Source organism: Schistocerca cancellata, chromosome 1, assembly GCF_023864275.1.
Source record: "Schistocerca cancellata isolate TAMUIC-IGC-003103 chromosome 1, iqSchCanc2.1, whole genome shotgun sequence".
Lineage (NCBI taxonomy): Eukaryota > Metazoa > Arthropoda > Insecta > Orthoptera > Acrididae > Schistocerca > Schistocerca cancellata.
In genome coordinates, this window is record NC_064626.1 from 826828695 (window position 1) to 826846888 (window position 18194).

Sequence of the window (18194 nt, forward strand, 5' to 3'; positions counted from 1 at the left end):
ACACGAAATGGGAGATAAGATACTGCGTGAAGAGTTTGATAGAGCACTGAAAGACCTGAGTCGAAACAAGGCCCCGGGAGTAGACAACATTCCATTTGAACTACTGATGGCCTCGGGAGAGCCAGTCATGACAAAACTCTACCATCTGGTGAGCACGATGTATGAGACAGGCGAAATACCCTCAGACTTCAAGAAGAATATAATAATTCCAATCCCAAAGAAAGCAGGTGTTGACAGATGTGAAAATTACCGAACTATCAGTTTAATAAGTCACAGCTGCAAAATACTAACGCGAATTCTTTACAGACGAATGGAAAAACTGGTAGAAGCCGACCTCGGGGAAGATCAGTTTGGATTCCGTAGAAATGTTGGAACACGTGAGGCAATACTGACCTTAAGACTTACCTTAGAAGAAAGATTAAGAAAAGGCAAACCTACGTTTCTAGCATTTGTAGACTTAGAGAAAGCTTTTGACAATGTTAATTGGAATACTCTCTTTCAAATTCTGAAGGTGGCAGGGGTAAAATACAGGGAGCGAAAGGCTATTTACAATTTGTACAGAAACCAGACGGCAGTTATAAGAGTCGTGGGGCATGAAAGGGAAGCAGTGGTTGGGAAAGGAGTAAGACAGGGTTGTAGCCTCTCCCCGATGTTATTCAATCTGTATATTGAGCAAGCAGTAAAGGAAACAAAAGAAAAATTCGGAGTAGGTATTAAAATTCATGGAGAAGAAGTAAAAACTTTGAGGTTCGCCGATGACATTGTAATTCTGTCAGAGACAGCAAAGGACTTGGAAGAGCAGTTGAACGGAATGGACAGTGTCTTGAAAGGAGGATATAAGATGAACATCAACAAAAGCAAAACGAGGATAATGGAATGTAGTCGAATTAAGTCGGGTGATGCTGAGGGAATTAGATTAGGAAATGAGACACTTAAAGTAGTAAAGGAGTTTTGCTATTTAGGGAGAAAAATAACCGATGATGGTCGAAGTAGAGAGGATATAAAATGTAGACTGGCAATGGCAAGGAAAGCGTTTCTCAAGAAGAGGAATTTGTTAACATCGAGTATAGATTTAAGTGTCAGGAAGTCGTTTCTGAAAGTATTTGTATGGAGTGTAGCCATGTATGGAAGTGAAACATGGACGATAACTAGTTTGGACAAGAAGAGAATAGAAGCTTTCGAAATGTGGTGCTACAGAAGAATGCTGAAGATAAGGTGGGTAGATCACGTAACTAATGAGGAGGTACTGAATAGGATTGGGGAGAAGAGAAGTTTGTGGCACAACTTGACTAGAAGAAGGGTTCGGTTGGTAGGACATGTTTTGAGGCATCAAGGGATCACAAATTTAGCATTGGAGGGCAGTGTGGAGGGTAAAAATCGTAGAGGGAGACCAAGAGATGAATACACTAAGCAGATTCAGAAGGATGTAGGTTGCAGTAGATACTGGGAGATGAAGAAGCTTGCACAGGATAGAGTAGCATGGAGAGCTGCATCAAACCAGTCTCAGGACTGAAGACCACAACAACAACATTATGCTTGTAGCAAAAGTGTAGGTGCAGCACGTGTTACTTAATTGGCTCTTTTGTGGCAAGCGAGGTCAACACATAAATTACCTCCGGAAGAGGGCAGGTGCTAGAACAATTCAAAAATCGAGAACCTCGGCCACGAACACGTACTAGAGTGACCATATGGTTCAACGTGTTGGTCTGCCAGATTCGATGGGCGAAATACGTCTCGGACAGAAAGAAGGTCGTTAGTTTCGATTGTGTCTGCCAGCCCTATTGCAGCCTCATCTCCATCCAGCCAACTTGGGTTGGTTAGCGGTTTTAGTTAAACATTTTACAATAAGTAACAACAAGGAAAATTTATACTTTGACAGTAAAACTACAATAACTGCCGTTAAACGTAATCTGATTTTCATATTGACGCAAAATCGCGTTAATAATGATAAAGGAATATGCTCGTGTGTTTCCTTTAACCCTCTCTCAACACATATATCATTATCAGTAGCTTACTGACCCACATCCGTATGCTGTATTTGGTGTGGTCAGTGTAAAACATGGAGAATTAGCAATGGTCGACAGTTTATTGTGATGTAAGATCCGTTTCAGTACCCAGTGTCAGAAATGTTTGATTAATGTGTCCAAACTAGCGCATCTCTAGTATTATTGCTAACTCCGTTCACTGAATCTGCGATGGTAGACAAGTACAATGTGATGTGTCAGTCTTGAACAACTTAAAACACTAAAGAAATGATGAAATTGTAAAGCAGTCGAAAATCCGTTTACAAGGTCCACATCGTGCCATTCAAAAAAAGAGCGCAGAGTGAGGAAGGTTGTTATAACTGGCTCTGGTACTTGTAGTCGATTGCTTCCCTTCCACTGTTATGGTAAAACAATACTGACCTGCTTGTTTGACTCTTATTTCTCGAATATTATCTTAGTGGTCCTTACGTGCCATGTTTGTTGGCAGCAATAGATTCGTTTTGCAGTCAGCTTCAAATGCCGGTTCTCTGAATTTTCTGAGTAGCGTTTCTAGAAATGAATGTCATCTTCCATCCAGGGATTCGCATTTCAGTTCCCGAAGCATCTCCTTAACACTTACGCGCTGTTCGAACCTACCGCTAAAAAATCTAGCAGCCCGTAAGGTGTGGTAGGGAAGACGAAAAATCCGTTTTTTGTTAACTTCTAACATTGATCCAGTTTCCATACCACTAAATATTTACTGCACTCTAAGCTTGGGTCATATGCCATTTGATAATACGCTGTTAGTACTTGTTCTCCTTGCCTGTCCTGATGCATAACAGACAGTAAAGCTTTTCAGATCAGCAAAACGAAAGACATAGAACTCTATCCGGAACTGTAAGTGGTGCGATTCAGAATTCACTGAGCAGTATATACTACGGAAGACATTGCCTGTATGCGATATGCCAAGGCCAGATAAGCGTGAAGAAAACAATGTTAGGGTTTTCGACTTGAGAAAAGAGATCGAGTACAATTAAGTGACCATATCGACTGGGTGTGAGGAAAACTTCACAGAAAATTTTCAGGCAAGAGATGTGAAGTTTTTCGACGCATTAAGACGAGACAGAGTATGTAGGAACATGTAAGACTTATCACTTACATGAGACCGATTGTAATTTTTTCTTTCTGGTACCGTTCAAAAACCCTCACTCTCTCAGGTTATACTAGTCGAAGGACAGATGCTGTGTAATTGGATGATTCAGTTTAGTCAGTGGTATAGTAAACTGGAGTTAATGAATTCTAAATGTAATACAAGTTAATCCTGCAGAAGAGAAGGCAAAAAGTGTAAAAGCTCTTTATACTCGTCTGTTCGTAATACTGTTGTTTTTTTTTATGTTCGCACCACTTGCAGGTCGCTCACCTAAATAAAATCTTAACAGGTTGACACACGTATATGTCATTTTATGTATTGAGTGGAAAAGAAACATTTTGTACCTCGAAGTGTCATCTACAGCAAAGAAGCACCATAAACCTAAACGGATTAATCAAGCTCTTTCACTATCGAATACGGGCCAGGCGCAGCACTCACCTCCGAAGAACTTGTGTCCGTTCTCGGCGAGTTTGTCCTCGAAGGGCCGCATGGCTGCCGCTACAGTGGGCACCACCTCCATCACTGTCTGGGGCTCGGTGGCCCTCATGCACTGCACGTATGGCATGTAGACCTGTGCAAATACAGGGAAGCATGTCAGTGGTCGAGTCTCAACAAGTGTTCTGTGAGCTGATTAAACCACGAGAAACATCTTTCGTTGCGTCCTTTTCCAAGGATAAAACTAACGCATTCATATGAAAATAGGACAATAGGAGAAATGTTCTCACGCCGGAGCAATATCCCTCAAACCGCCACCTGCCCATTCCACTCAGACTTCATGTGGTTTCCTTCAATCATTCAGGCAGATTCTGAGAGAACTGCATCATCAAAGTCACAGATCTTTGCCCACGTGAGACAGTATCTGTATTCCGATACATAACAGACATAAAAGTAAATATTCGTAACACAATTTTCAGAACGATTTTTCATCAAGGCTGGAAAGAATTGGAGCGATGAATGGTTTAGCAGGCACAACGATGATACACAACATGCGAGTACTAGAGATACATTCGGCACATTTATCTTGAATTCTACACTGGCTCCCAACATAGAATATCATTGTTTTAAACAGCTAATCACTTGTAGTCGTCTAAACAATCAAGGATTAAAACAAGGTTGAACAATTTGCATTCTTTCATCAGAGATATACTTATAAAAGTTGATTTCTACTGATACGGGATTCTCTGTTCACCTATAGCCTGCACTCCCTTCCCCCTCCTTCAAATACCACAGATACTACAATCATTGACAAAGTCATGGATAACTCCCGAGAACAGAGTTACCTGTTGTCTCATCATCAAAACCAGCCACCTGAGGAATGTTACACCACATAATGAGTTAAAAAAGACTATATCATACTCAAGTTGTATAAATAAAAAAATACATTTGTTTGATTTTTATCGTACCTCGAAATATAGCTATCACTCTTTTAAATTTGGGAGTTATTTGGGTTACACACAGTCTGCGAAACTCGGGTGTTATCTACTCTCTTATAAGGATTCGACAGTTACCGGCACATTAATTAGCTACGTTTTTACATGTCCCATATATCATCCGAACGATATCATTTACTGAAATGATTTAGAGCGGGTCAGTTTATAGGAGGTCTGTATTTGATTAACGTTAACATTAATGAACAAATTATTGTTTAGTCCTACTCATGCAACTGAACTCAAAATCTAGGGAGTTTATACAAGCTACTGGTTTCTTCACAAAAATTTATTCATGGAATAAGAGTCGTCCAGGATAATTGATTTTAAGTTAGTTTAAAAAGTTGCTTTACTAGCTGTCAGACTTTTATGTTATTGGAAAATGATCAAAAATTTTTGTTATTGTATAATGGACTCGTTTTTGAGCTAATGACAGATTTAAAAATGGGTAATAAAGGTTATTTTAACACTTTTTATTAGGTCACTTTCTTGTCTGTTCCATACAAACTTTGCAATTGATTTTAAACTCATTTCCCAATAAGCTAGAGACCTGAGACTTTCAACGTAGGTCACAGCTGGGTGACAATGAAATATTGACTCACTTTCTGCTCTGAGGTGTACCACTGCTATTTCCCCCTTTTCTTGTTCCATTTAAGTGTTTCACGGTAAGAATGGTTGCTGGTAAGTCCATGTGTGAGCTCGATTCTCTCTAAATTTTACCTTCGGGGTCTTTTACCACATGTCACCGTTGTAATCTCATCAAAATGTTTCAAATCGATTGAAAAATTTGACACACACAGGACAAAAAAGCAGAAAATAATTATATAAATAAAAATTTGTCATATAACACGTTTTTAAAACGAACTGAAAAGTATAATTTCTTCTAACTCATAGAGGTAGTCCTGAAAATTTGTTCTTGTGAATTTTTAATATCTATGGAAATACTTTTGGAATTTAGAACGAGAAACTTGGGAAGCATGCAGTACATAATTGAAGTTCATTTCATTACTGTTACCTATTGCATGCGCCTCACGGTTTTCTTTTTAAATTCTAGTAGAATTTTCACAGCTATTGAAAGTACACAAGTACAAATTTTCAGGACCACCTGAATGGTGTTAGGAATCTATATGAGGCTAGGAGAAATCATTTTATACTTTTTAGTCCGTTTTTAAAACATGTCATATTAAAATGTTTCTTATTTACACGACTTCGTCTAGTGCTGTAGTTTTGGAGGTCGCTATTCTTCTTGAATTATGGTAGATTATTTATGATGACTCTCATTAGAGCATATATGTATTTCGATGGTGCATTTAAAAGTTCAAAGTCCTTGGAGATGTACCTACTTGACGGTCGCGAGTGAACACCATATATTATTAACACTCGCATTTGTGCAATCGGTACTTTCTTTCTATGGTAAGTGACCAGTTATCCCAAAAACTTAGTCCATACGGCTTTATTGAGTGGAAATAAGCAAAATATGTCAGGGGGTTGATTTGTTTATCCCCAAACCCAGCAATTACGCGAAGAGCAAATCGGCTGTACAGTTTAGTAATATGCTTCTTCCAGATCAAGTTTTCATTAATATGTACACCCAAAAGGTTTGAAGCATTCTGCCCTCTTTACTGTCTCCTGTGCATGTGCTACGTCAATTGTTGGCATGTTTGCAGAACTTAATATAATGTCACAGAATACAGGTTTTCAAGGCCGCTATTTGCATTATTGGTGATATTTGTTTTATTGGCATAAGTCCAAGGTCCAAGGCATCGTCAGAAGCGCAGCCAACTCAGAAAGTTATTACAGTTTAAAGCAAGCATAGCAAGCCGAACTTGTTGTGCTTGTTTGAATCTGCAACAGTTTTGCGTGCTGTTAAAGATTCTGACGAAGTCTCCTGCTTGGGCAGACGGAACTTTAGGCATAGAGTTATGCCTTGGACCACGGACTTAAGCGCGTAACACAAATATTAACAATGTTGAGTAGTGTGTACTTTCTCAAAATATAGAGGTAGTCCATTTTCAGAGAACCAGTTTTTGAGTAGGATGAACCACAAAAGTACTAGCCGTTTTCATTAAACGTAACTAAGCAAGTACGGAATATTTTTAAGCGATAGGTGCTAGGGGAAGATGGAGACAATTCATTAACCTCTAACGTGCTAGATTACCATAGGTGTTAAAACTTTTCAAGGACTAAAACACAAACATCATGGAAAGATGAAATTAGTAAGAGTTTACCGAAGCCACATGAAACATTGTCGATAAATTTTGCTTTCTATTAATCTAGTAGAATTAGTCGACGAAGAGCCAGTACATTAGAGAGTTATAATACATCAGTTTTTAACTATCTTTTGCCAGTGTACCTAACTTACCTTTAAATACAATTAAGTTGTGAATAAAGTAATTTGTATTCTCGGCGCAACAAACGTCTTGCGACAGATTAATCGAGCGTACTTCACTACTACATTTATTTTTTATATTGAAGAGACTAATTTTTTGTAAGGTATTTGGTCTTCGCCCTAAGGCGGTCTTTGGAAATTTTATATTTATTAGGATTTTATTCCTTGCTAAAAGGAATGGACATGTCATCGGATGAAATTTTACTGCACGGGTGTACATATCGGATGGTTATAATTAAACTTTCCGTATTTTAAACGTAGTAACACGGAAACTAATTACCGTAGGAGGACCAAATTCGGTAGCATTAATGTTAAGAATATGAGGAAGATAAATAATGCAGAATCAATTCAATTGAAACACTTTTAATGTACTGCTACGGTACATCACACCATTACATACCGGTACCATTTCTGCTGCAAAAGAGGATCAATATGGCGCTCATCACTGTCCATAATAGACTGAAAGAGCAGGACTGCAATCTGCACAGCAGAACGAAGCATGTCCGTAGGTATGCTGGCTACCTCTTTTAATATGCTGCCCAACAGATCAGCACATGTGTGGATGTTCCCCTGGTAAACCCTGTCCTTCAGGTAGCCCCACAACCAGAAATCACACGGAGTGAGATCAGATGATCACGTCGGCCAAGCATCTGGAAACGATCGGCTCACAACTCGATCGTTTTCAAATGTGTTTCGGAGGAGCAGGTGAACTTCACGAACGGTGGGGCCCCATCTTGCATGAAAACTGTTGAGTTCAATGGGTCTCTCTGTAGGGCGGATATGATACGCTGGCGAAGCACATCGCAGCAACGCTGGCCAGTCACACTGCACGTCTTTGGTCCTCGAGCGCCAACTTGTTAAAAAAAAATAAAAGGACCATTGATGAACGTAGCCATGAAGCCACACCATACTGTGACCCGTTCACCCATGCACAGTGACTGGAGCTGAAGATCCCCATAGTCGGCAATTCTGTGTGTCCACCTCACCCGTCGGAGGTAAACGAACTTCGTCTATCCATAGGATGTTCAAGGGCCAGCCCTCGTCAACTTCAATCCTTGTGAGAAAGTTGAGCCGCGCGGGATCAGCCGAGCGGTCTAGGGGGGTTCAGGCATGGACTGTGCGGCTGGTCCCGGCGGAGGTTCGAGTCCTCCCTGCGGCATGGGTGTGTGTGTTTGTCCTTAGGATAATTTAGGTTAAGTGGTGTGTACGCTTAGGGACTTATGACCTTAGCAGTTAAGTCCCATAAGATTTCACACACATTTGAACATTTTTAGAAAGTTGAGGGCGAAGTCAGCACCTCATTGTGCGTCCTATGGTGCAAGCTGCTGTACGATATGGATCCAGCATCTTCCGTACAGTGGTCCACGGGATGTTCAACTGTCGTGACACAGCATCCGCACTGCATGACGATCGGGAATTGCGCGCAGCGTTGTCTGCCATAGCAACAGCGATATCATCAACCACCTGTGATGCAACCTGTCGTCGACCTCTTCCCGGAGCGACGCAAAGTTCTCCAGTTGGTTCGAACTTCATCATGCTCCGCGCAGCAGTTGGAGAAAAAGGACACTTCCGTAATCCTTTCAGCCGGCGATATTCTCGAAGTGCAGCTGCAGTGTTACTGTTGTTTTAATAATAGAGCTTCACCAATAATGCGTTGCTCCTTTCGTCCAAGCTTATGTTGACACGTCAACAAGTGCGTCTGTTCAGGTGTGTGAGACTATGAACCACGATGACTGATCACGGCACCTGGTGGCAATAACTGGAATTGGACGGCGACGCTGTGACGCATGGAAATCATGCACCCATACCCTGGACATTAATGCTATCAAGTTTGGTACTTACACGGTAATTAGTTTCCGTGTTATGACGTGTTAAGTAGGGAAAGTTTAGTTATAACAACCCAATACGTTGACAAAAGATGCTACAAAACAGTTGTAGCGGAAGCTGAAATCTATATCGACCTGGGGCGTTTTTCTCAAAAGCTGTAAACCAAAATAAGTGCCGGCAGCCACGGAAGAGAAAAACACCATTCAGGCAACCAGTAAGACGGTATAAAACCTTGTAAGTACACATGATCACTTCTTTATCTTTCTTTGAAAAGTTTGGATTTTGTCTTTTAGGCAGTTTAATCAAGGCTCTGTAATATATTTGTTCCATCACTATGGAAACATACTGCAGGTAAATACTTGGTCAAAGTACCTTTCAAAACCACAACAGTTTGACAGAAATGTGCACATCAAAATTATCAGCGAAACTGGATAAAATGTTATCGTAAAAAAAAGGCCGTAAGGTCGATAGCTTTAGTAGTAAAATGAAAAGAAGAAATCAATATACGGGGTGATAAATAAATTAACTTAATAATTCGAACCTCACTTTCTACGCCCTACCTTTCATATTAGGGAAACATTTAAGAATCTGTGTTGATTGTAGCGCAGTCATTAAGGCAATAGACTCGTATCCACAAGACCTGGGATTCACCAATGCAACTCGTTTACATTGCATAAAGCAAACCGGCGTGATGGGTCCTTTGAAGACGCCAGGATCGATTATTTATCCCTTCCCTGTCCAGGCTGAACTTTTACTCAATCCCTAACGATCCCATGTTGTTGGACAGTATGTTAAACCATATGAAACTTCCTGGCAGATTAAAACTGCCAGGAAGTTTCATAACAGCGTACACTCCGCTGCAGAGTGAAAATCTAATTCTGGAAACATCCCCCAGGCTGTGGCTAAGCCATGTCTCCGCAATATCCTTTCTTTCAAGAGTGCTAGTTCTGCAAGGTTCCCAGGAGAGCTTCTGTAAAGTTTGGAAGGTAGGAGACGAGGTACTGGCGGAAGTAAAGCTGTGAGGACGGGGCGTGAGTAGTGCTTGGGTAGCTCAGTTGGTAGAGCACTTGCCCGCGAAAGGCAAAGGTCCCGAGTTCGAGTCTCGGTCCGGCACACAGTTTTAATCTACCAGGAAGTTACATAACAGCGCACACTCCACTGTAGGGTGAAAATCTCATTATGTTAAACCATAATTCTCTTGTCTGAGGTTCAATTACTTCATCTGACCATATCGGGTGTGGTCTAATGATAAAAAGCTTGAATTTTCGCAATGGCGCACTGGTTAAAAACAATTACAGACGCTTCAGAAACGAAACATGTATACATTGCAACAGTATTTTCATACGGCACACATTACTTGTCTTTAAAAATCTTCTGCTAATCTCGTGTGAGCTCTGTGATAATGAGGATAGAACTCTTACCATGTCAGTTTGCTACTTATTGATGTATTATTTGATGCGGAATTTTCGGAAGAAACAGGCATATTTAATATGATTATTGCTAATTTTTGTATTTCAGTTACGACACATTAGAGAACATAACTGTTGCGCTGTCCTGGGAGATGGTAATACAAAAATATGCTGGTTGATTAACATTTCGGCGCGTCACCTTCACAACGTGATAACGTCTTGTAACTGGTTAAACGATAACGAATTGCGAGCTTAAGCATTTCGAAGTAATACTTGTTGAATTATGTAAGATAATGCAAAATATGTAAGCCATTTAAGTAAACTGTTACTATTCGAAAACTAAGCATATCTACCAATCATTTGATCTTTTTAAGAGGCATTCACGTCGGCAGATTTGAGCAATTAAGTGATTTGGACGGAAAACCCATTTCTACTTTTTAATTTTTGATTAATTTGTATAGATCTGCTGCTTGGGAAGTAAGGCATACCTTAAGGTTTTAGTTATTCAAACAATTATTCTATACAATGAAGTTTTATATTCTTGGTACTTCTGTTTTGTGGGAAACAGGCCGTGGCCTGAGGCCTGGTTCTGTACCCGTTGTTTTGTCTCCTAATGCTGGAGACGTACTCAGAGGCTATAAAGTCGTATAAAGTAAATTTTCACACTTCAACAAACCTGACAGCATATTTATGAGTTTAATTTTGGAAATTATTACTAACAGGTGGAACCGAAGTCAGAGAAACATACCTTAGGTCACGGCCTAGTGTCGATTATCGAGAAATCACCGAGGATATTATTATATAATTTACTTTGACTAGCATGGAGTGCTGCATCAAACCAGTCTTCGGAGTGAAGACAACAACAACAATTTAACTTAATAACGTTTTTTCAGAGAAATGTTATTTTTTCAGGTAATCAATAATTTCTACACTAATATTGCTTACTGACTAAAGTTATTTACATCCTACCTTAATTACTTACCAGTTAATATTTTCGTGAGTTCTTTGGTTACTTCGACTGCTACGGTCGCAGGTTCGAATCCTGCCTCGGGCATGGGTGTGTGTGATGTCCTTAGGTTAGTTAGGTTTAAGTAGTTCTAAGTTCTAGGGGACTTATGACCTAAGATGTTGAGTCCCATAGTGCTCAGAGCCATTTGAACCATTTTTTGGTTACTTCAGTTTCCTGCAGCCTTGGTTACACGAATGTTCGAAGGGTTCAAATGGCTCTAAGAGCAATGGGACTTAACATCTGAGGTCATCAGTCCCCTGGACTTCGAATTACTTAAACCTAACTAACCTAAGCACATCACACACATCCATGACCGAGGCAGGATTCAAACCTGCGGCTGTAGCAGCAGCGCGGTTCCGGACTGAAGCGCCTAGAACTGCTCGGCCACAGCGGCCGACTACATGCATGTAATAATAATAATAATAATAATAATCATAATCATAATCATAATAACAAAAGTAAACCCCACTTAAAGCATTGCCGCGCGGGATTAGCCGAGCGGTCTGAGGCGCTGCAGTCATGGACTGTGCGGCTGGTCCCCCCTCGGTCATGGATGTGTGTATTTGTCCTTAGGATAATTTAGGTTAAGTATTGTGTAAGCTTAGGGACTGATGACCTTAGCAGTTAAGTCTCATAAGATTTCACACACATTTTTGAACTTAACGCATTAGATCTTAAGCCTGTTTCCACTGGTCGGCTCTTGACTACAAGGCAGTGCGAGGAGCGATCTTTGATCATGGGACATGTGGTCAGCATGTCGCCAGTCTCTGCGGCCGTTATTGGATGTAAATAAATCCTGATGATTCCGCTGTTTCTTGTTCAAGCAGCACCTTTCATTGTCTCATAGGGTTGCGTGGACCCCATGCCAGACCTTCCTAACAATAATCTGAAGACGTACTGGGAATCGAACCCAAGTCCTTCCGTACCGAAGCCAGCGACGCTAACCATATTTTGTCTGCTTTCTTTCGATCTTTTTGTTCGTGGTAAAGTCTTCAGTGGTTCCTTGTGGATGCCACGAGAGTGGTCTCGATGAGAGGTTCACTCAGAATCTTTTATTACAGAGTATGGCCAGTTTTCAGACCGAACCCTCTGAGCTACCGTGCCTGCGCCTTTCCCCATGTACCCGTATGAGTCACGTAACCCGTAACACACCTTTTATTTCGTAAAAGGTTACAAATGTAATGTCTAGAGGCTCGTGTTTTTTGTGCGTTTATTATTTTTAGCCCTGGTATCAACGGAGATATTAAACTAAGTACATTTTTCAAATAGGAGTGAATACTTTTTACGACTGGACTCGATAGCTCTTCAGAAGAAAATTACTGTGATATAGGGTTTCTTAATGTTGGCGTTGAAACCTGTAACAAAAAATTCGAGAAATGTCTCAGAATTTGAGAGCACGGTGGCCGGAATCGGTATTATCTGTGCAAACACCGCCAAGTAGAATCTCAACACATTTGCCTGTTTACTTGTCTGCACTGCATGCCGCTTATTTCTGCTTCAGTATTCGTTGTGTGCAGAGATTACACCAATGAGAAGAAGTTAGATGTACTATTTTTATGAGGTGAATGTAAATGCGGAACAGAGCTATCTATCCGGACCACCAATGTCGGACGCGCCAGGCAATTGCACGAATTATTAAGATGCTAGTGCGGACAACCCCCCATGAACCATGGACCTTGCCGTTGGTGGGGAGGCTTGCGTGCCTCAGCGATACAGATGGCCGTACCGTAGGTGCAACCACAACGGAGGGGTATCTGTTGAGAGGCCAGACAAACGTGTGGTTCCTGAAGAGGGGCAGCAGCCTTTTCAGTAGTTGCAGGGGCAACAATCTGGATGATTGACTGATCTGGCCTTGTAACATTAACCAAAACGGCATTGCTGTGCTGGTACTGCGAACGGCTGAAAGCAAGGGGAAACTACAGCCGTAATTTTTCCCGAGGACATGCAGCTCTACTGTATGATTAAATGATGATGGCGTCCTCTTGGGTAAAATATTCCGGAGGTAAAATAGTCCCCCATTCGGATCACCGGGCGGGGACTACTCAGGAGGACGTCGTTATCAGGAGAAAGAAAACTGGCGTTCTACGGATCGGAGCGTGGAATGTCAGATCCCTTAATCGGGCAGGTAGGTTAGAAAATTTAAAAAGGGAAATGGATAGGTTAAAGTTAGATATAGTGGGAATTAGTGAAGTTCGGTGGCAGGAGGAACAAGACTTTTGGTCAGGTGATTACAGGGTTATAAATACAAAATCAAACAGGGGTAATGCAGGAGTAGGTTTAATAATGAATAAAAAAAATAGGAGTGCGGGTTAGCTACTACAAACAGCATAGTGAACGCATTATTGTGGCCAAGATAGACACAAAGCCCATGCCTATTACAGTAGTACAAGTTTATATGCCAACTACCTCTGCAGATGATGAAGAAATTGATGAAATGTATGATGAAATAAAAGAAATTATTCAGATAGTGAAAGGAGACGAAAATTTAATAGTCATGGGTGACTGGAATTCGAGTGTAGGAAAAGGGAGAGAAGGAAACGTAGTAGGTGAATATGGATTGGGGGTAAGAAATGAAAGTGGAAGCCGCCTGGTAGAATTTTGCACAGAGCACAACTTAATCATAGCCAACACTTGGTTCAAGAATCATAAAAGAAGGTTGTATACTTGGAAGAATCCTGGAGATACTAAAAGGTATCAGATAGATTATATAATGGTAAGACAGAGATTTAGGAAACAGGTTTTAAATTGCAAGACATTTCCAGGGGCAGATGTGGAGTCTGACCACAATCTATTGGTTATGACCTGTAGATTAAAACTGAAGAAACTGCAAAAAGGTGGGAATTTAAGGAGATGGGACCTGGATAAACTGAAAGAACCAGAGGTTGTACAGAGTTTCAGGGAGAGCATAAGGGTACAATTGACAGGAATGGGGGAAAGAAATACAGTAGAAGAAGAATGGGTAGCTCTGAGGGATGAAGTAGTGAAGGCAGCAGAGGATCAAGTAGGTAAAAAGACAAGGGCTAATAGAAATCCTTGGGTAACAGAAGAAATATTGAATTTAATTGATGAAAGGAGAAAATATAAAAATGCAGTAAATGAAGCAGGCAAAAAGGAATACAAACGTCTCAAAAATGAGATCGATAGGAAGTGCAAAATGGCTAAGCAGGGATGGCTAGAGGACAAATGTAAAGATGTAGAGGCTTGTCTCACTAGGGGTAAGATAGATACTGCCTACAGGAAAATTAAAGAGACCTTTGGAGAGAAGAGAATCACTTGTATGAATGTCAAGAGCTCAGATGGCAACCCAGTTCTAAGCAAAGAAGGGAAGGCAGAAAGGTGGAAGGAGTATATAGAGGGTTTATACAAGGGCGATGTACTTGAGGACAATATTATGGAAATGGAAGAGGATGTAGATGAAGACGAAATGGGAGATAAAATACTGCGTGAAGAGTTTGACAGAGCACTGAAAGACCTGAGTCGAAACAAGGCCCCGGGAGTAGACAACATTCCATTTGAACTACTGACGGCCTCGGGAGAGCCAGTCATGACAAAACTCTACCATCTGGTGAGCACGATGTATGAGACAGGCGAAATACCCTCAGACTTCAAGAAGAATATAATAATTCCAATCCCAAAGAAAGCAGGTGTTGACAGATGTGAAAATTACCGAACTATCAGTTTAATAAGTCACAGCTGCAAAATACTAACGCGAATTCTTTACAGACGAATGGAAAAACTGGTAGAAGCCGACCTCGGGGAAGATCAGTTTGGATTCCGTAGAAATGTTGGAACACGTGAGGCAATACTGACCTTACGACTTATCTTAGAAGAAAGATTAAGAAAAGGCAAACCTACGTTTCTAGCATTTGTAGACTTAGAGATAGCTTTTGACAATGTTAACTGGAATACTCTCTTTCAAATTCTGAAGGTGGCAGGGGTAAAATACAGGGAGCGAAAGGCTATTTACAGTTTGTACAGAAACCAGACGGCAGTTATAAGAGTCGAGGGGCATGAAAGGGAAGCAGTGGTTGGGAAAGGAGTAAGACAGGGTTGTAGCCTCTCCCCGATGTTATTCAATCTGTATATTGAGCAAGCAGTAAAGGAAACAAAAGAAAAATTCGGAGTAGGTATTAAAATTCATGGAGAAGAAGTAAAAACTTTGAGGTTCGCCGATGACATTGTAATTCTGTCAGAGACAGCAAAGGACTTGGAAGAGCAGTTGAACGGAATGGACAGTGTCTTGAAAGGAGGATATCAGATGAACATCAACAAAAGCAAAACGAGGATAATGGAATGTAGTCAAATTAAGTCGGGTGATGCTGAGGGAATTAGATTAGGAAATGAGACACTTAAAGTAGTAAAGGAGTTTTGCTATTTAGGGAGTAAAATAACCGATGATGGTCGAAGTAGAGAAGATATAAAATGTAGACTGGCAATGGCATTGAAAGCGTTTCTCAAGAAGAGGAATCTGTTAACATCGAGTATAGATTTAAGTGTCAGGAAGTCGTTTCTGAAAGTATTTGTATGGAGTGTAGCCATGTATGGAAGTGAAACATGGACGATAACTAGTTTGGACAAGAAGAGAATAGAAGCTTTCGAAATGTGGTGCTACAGAAGAATGTTGAAGATAAGGTGGGTAGATCACGTAACTAATGAGGAGGTATTGAATAGGTTTGGGGAGAAGAGAAGTTTGTGGCACAACTTGACTAGAAGAAGGGATCGGTTGGTAGGACATGTTTTGAGGCATCAAGGGATCACAAATTTAGCATTGGAGGGCAGTGTGGAGGGTAAAAATCGTAGAGGGAGACCAAGAGATGAATACACTAAGCAGATTCAGAAGGATGTATGTTGCAGTAGATACTGGGAGATGAAGAAGCTTGCACAGGATAGAGTAGCATGGAGAGCTGCATCAAACCAGTCTGAGGACTGAAGACCACAACAACAACAACAACAGTGCGGACAGGCTGCTTGAACGTCAAAACGATGACAAGAAAGAAGGCTGCAACTAACAGAGAACACGAGCTCTTCTGACTATGACGCTAATGAATCCGCGCAGTAGTACGGCACATATTTCCAAGGAATGTGGAATCAGCCACACGAGTGTCATTCGCATCCTACATCGAAAGAATTTATATTTCTATTATCTTACTACCACAGGCACTCGTCGATCGTGATTTACAACGTCGTACAGAATTTTGTCGGTTTTCCCTTCAGCAACTGAGAGACGACCCTACGTTTTTCCGACGTGTGCACTTTACCGATGAAGCAACGTTTACTGAAAACGCTAATGGAAATTTGCATAACGTACGCTAACGGGCAGCCGAAAATCCATACCAGCTTCGTCAGGTGCAACATCAGCGGCCGCGGAGCGTGAGCGTATGATGCAGAGTCATAGGATATTACATTGTGGGACGTCACTTCATCTCAGGCGTTCTAAATGGAGATTCGTGCGCACTCTTTCTGACGAACTCTCTGCCGGTTCTTCTAGAAGAGGTACCACTGGGTATGTGACAGTGTATGTGGCTGCAACACGACCGTTGTCCAGCTCACTCGTCCCGTGTTGCGAAGCAAATACTGAATGAGAACATTGCTGGACTCTGGATGGGACGAAATTCTGTTGTAAAATGGCCTACGAGATCACCCGATTTGACCCCTCTCGATTTATTTCTTTGCGGAGAACTCAAAGATGCAGTCTGTGACAAAGCCCCAGTTCGCCAGAAGATATTTGTCGTCGAATCACCAGTGCATGCTCCACCATATTATCCACTATAACTATATCTGTTCATTGTTCTTTCGAATGGCGATTGCAAATGAGCCTTTCAATCCATGGTCAACAGTATGCAAACATGTCCTTAGTAAAAGATGATTTTTTTTCTTGGAACAGAAAATTTGTATTATGTGATTTTGCTGGTTGCCAAATCATTGTTAGTAAATTTTTTATGTCATTTACGTGTGTGCGAAACTGCACTGCAGTGTCATATAAGTCGGCAGCGTGTATAGCACGTAGCTGGTACCACTGTCATTACGCGCTTACGCTCAGCATGAAACGACGTTTCATTAAGAAGAATATTTACCTTACAGCGTACAGGTGGTCATCAAAGTATTTTTAATGAAATGTTTAGTTCAACGAACGTATCCCATATGATACAATTATATAATTTAGAACAGTGTAGGTAGAGACAGTTATCTGACAGCATGTATTGTACCTCTGTGAAGTACACAGCCACGTACAGGGAAAGAGACGTCAAATATTCCTTCTGACATTTAGATATTTAATACAGTAGTTGCTTTTTGCAGCGTATAATACCACTTTGTTTTTGAAGAATGAACAGTTGATTTCTCTGTTTCATCTCACGTAAATCTGAAAGGATAAACAAATGTGAAATTTCCTTAGCCCTTTGTGATATGCTGCACTCTAGCCTATGTTGTATTTCCATATACAGTATTCGTAGGTGAAACAGCATCTAGGTCGTAAGTTGGCCCAAGGGGAAATAAAGCTTTATTCTCGTGGCGCAGGTCTACCTTACGGTGTACAACTACGCAGCCTGATCCGGGAAGCCTGCTTGGCAGTGTTTGCACCGCAAATGCCCTTTCCGACTACCGTGCCTTCACGTTCTAGGACATTTCTCGAGTTTTTTACGACAGGTTTCAACGTCAACATTAACAAACGCTATATCACTACAATTATCTTCTCAAGAGCTATAGAATGCTGTTATAAACAGTATACGGTTCCATTAAAAAAAAAGTACTTGCTTCAGTATCTCTGAGCCAAGGCTGCCTCATGCTATGCACTGGATTAAACATCCGTTGCGATTCTGTGTTTAGTCTTCTACGGTTATCGCGATTATGCTGTTATCCTCTCCTTCCGCAGGTGGCAGTAGCGGTGCGTATCGATATCCGCACCTTGGACTATCTTTGACCTGGCGCTTACGGTTTCCGGCTGGGCGGTGTGCGACCAGTCGGTCGGTTGGCGTAGAGCAGCGAGGATTTCTCCGCAGGACGTAGTTTAGCCGGGGATG

General features: G+C 41.2%; 1 protein-coding gene across 1 annotated transcript in view; it reads right to left on the reverse strand.

Moving 5' to 3' along the window:
• The window catches only part of LOC126162405 (pyrimidodiazepine synthase-like), a 77869-nt gene that overhangs the window by 31431 nt on the left and 28244 nt on the right, over positions 1–18194 (reverse strand). The window contains exon 3 of the mRNA XM_049918903.1: positions 3553–3685. Coding sequence (XP_049774860.1) covers positions 3553–3685 — 133 coding nt within the window. The remainder of the gene's footprint in view (positions 1–3552; positions 3686–18194) is intronic.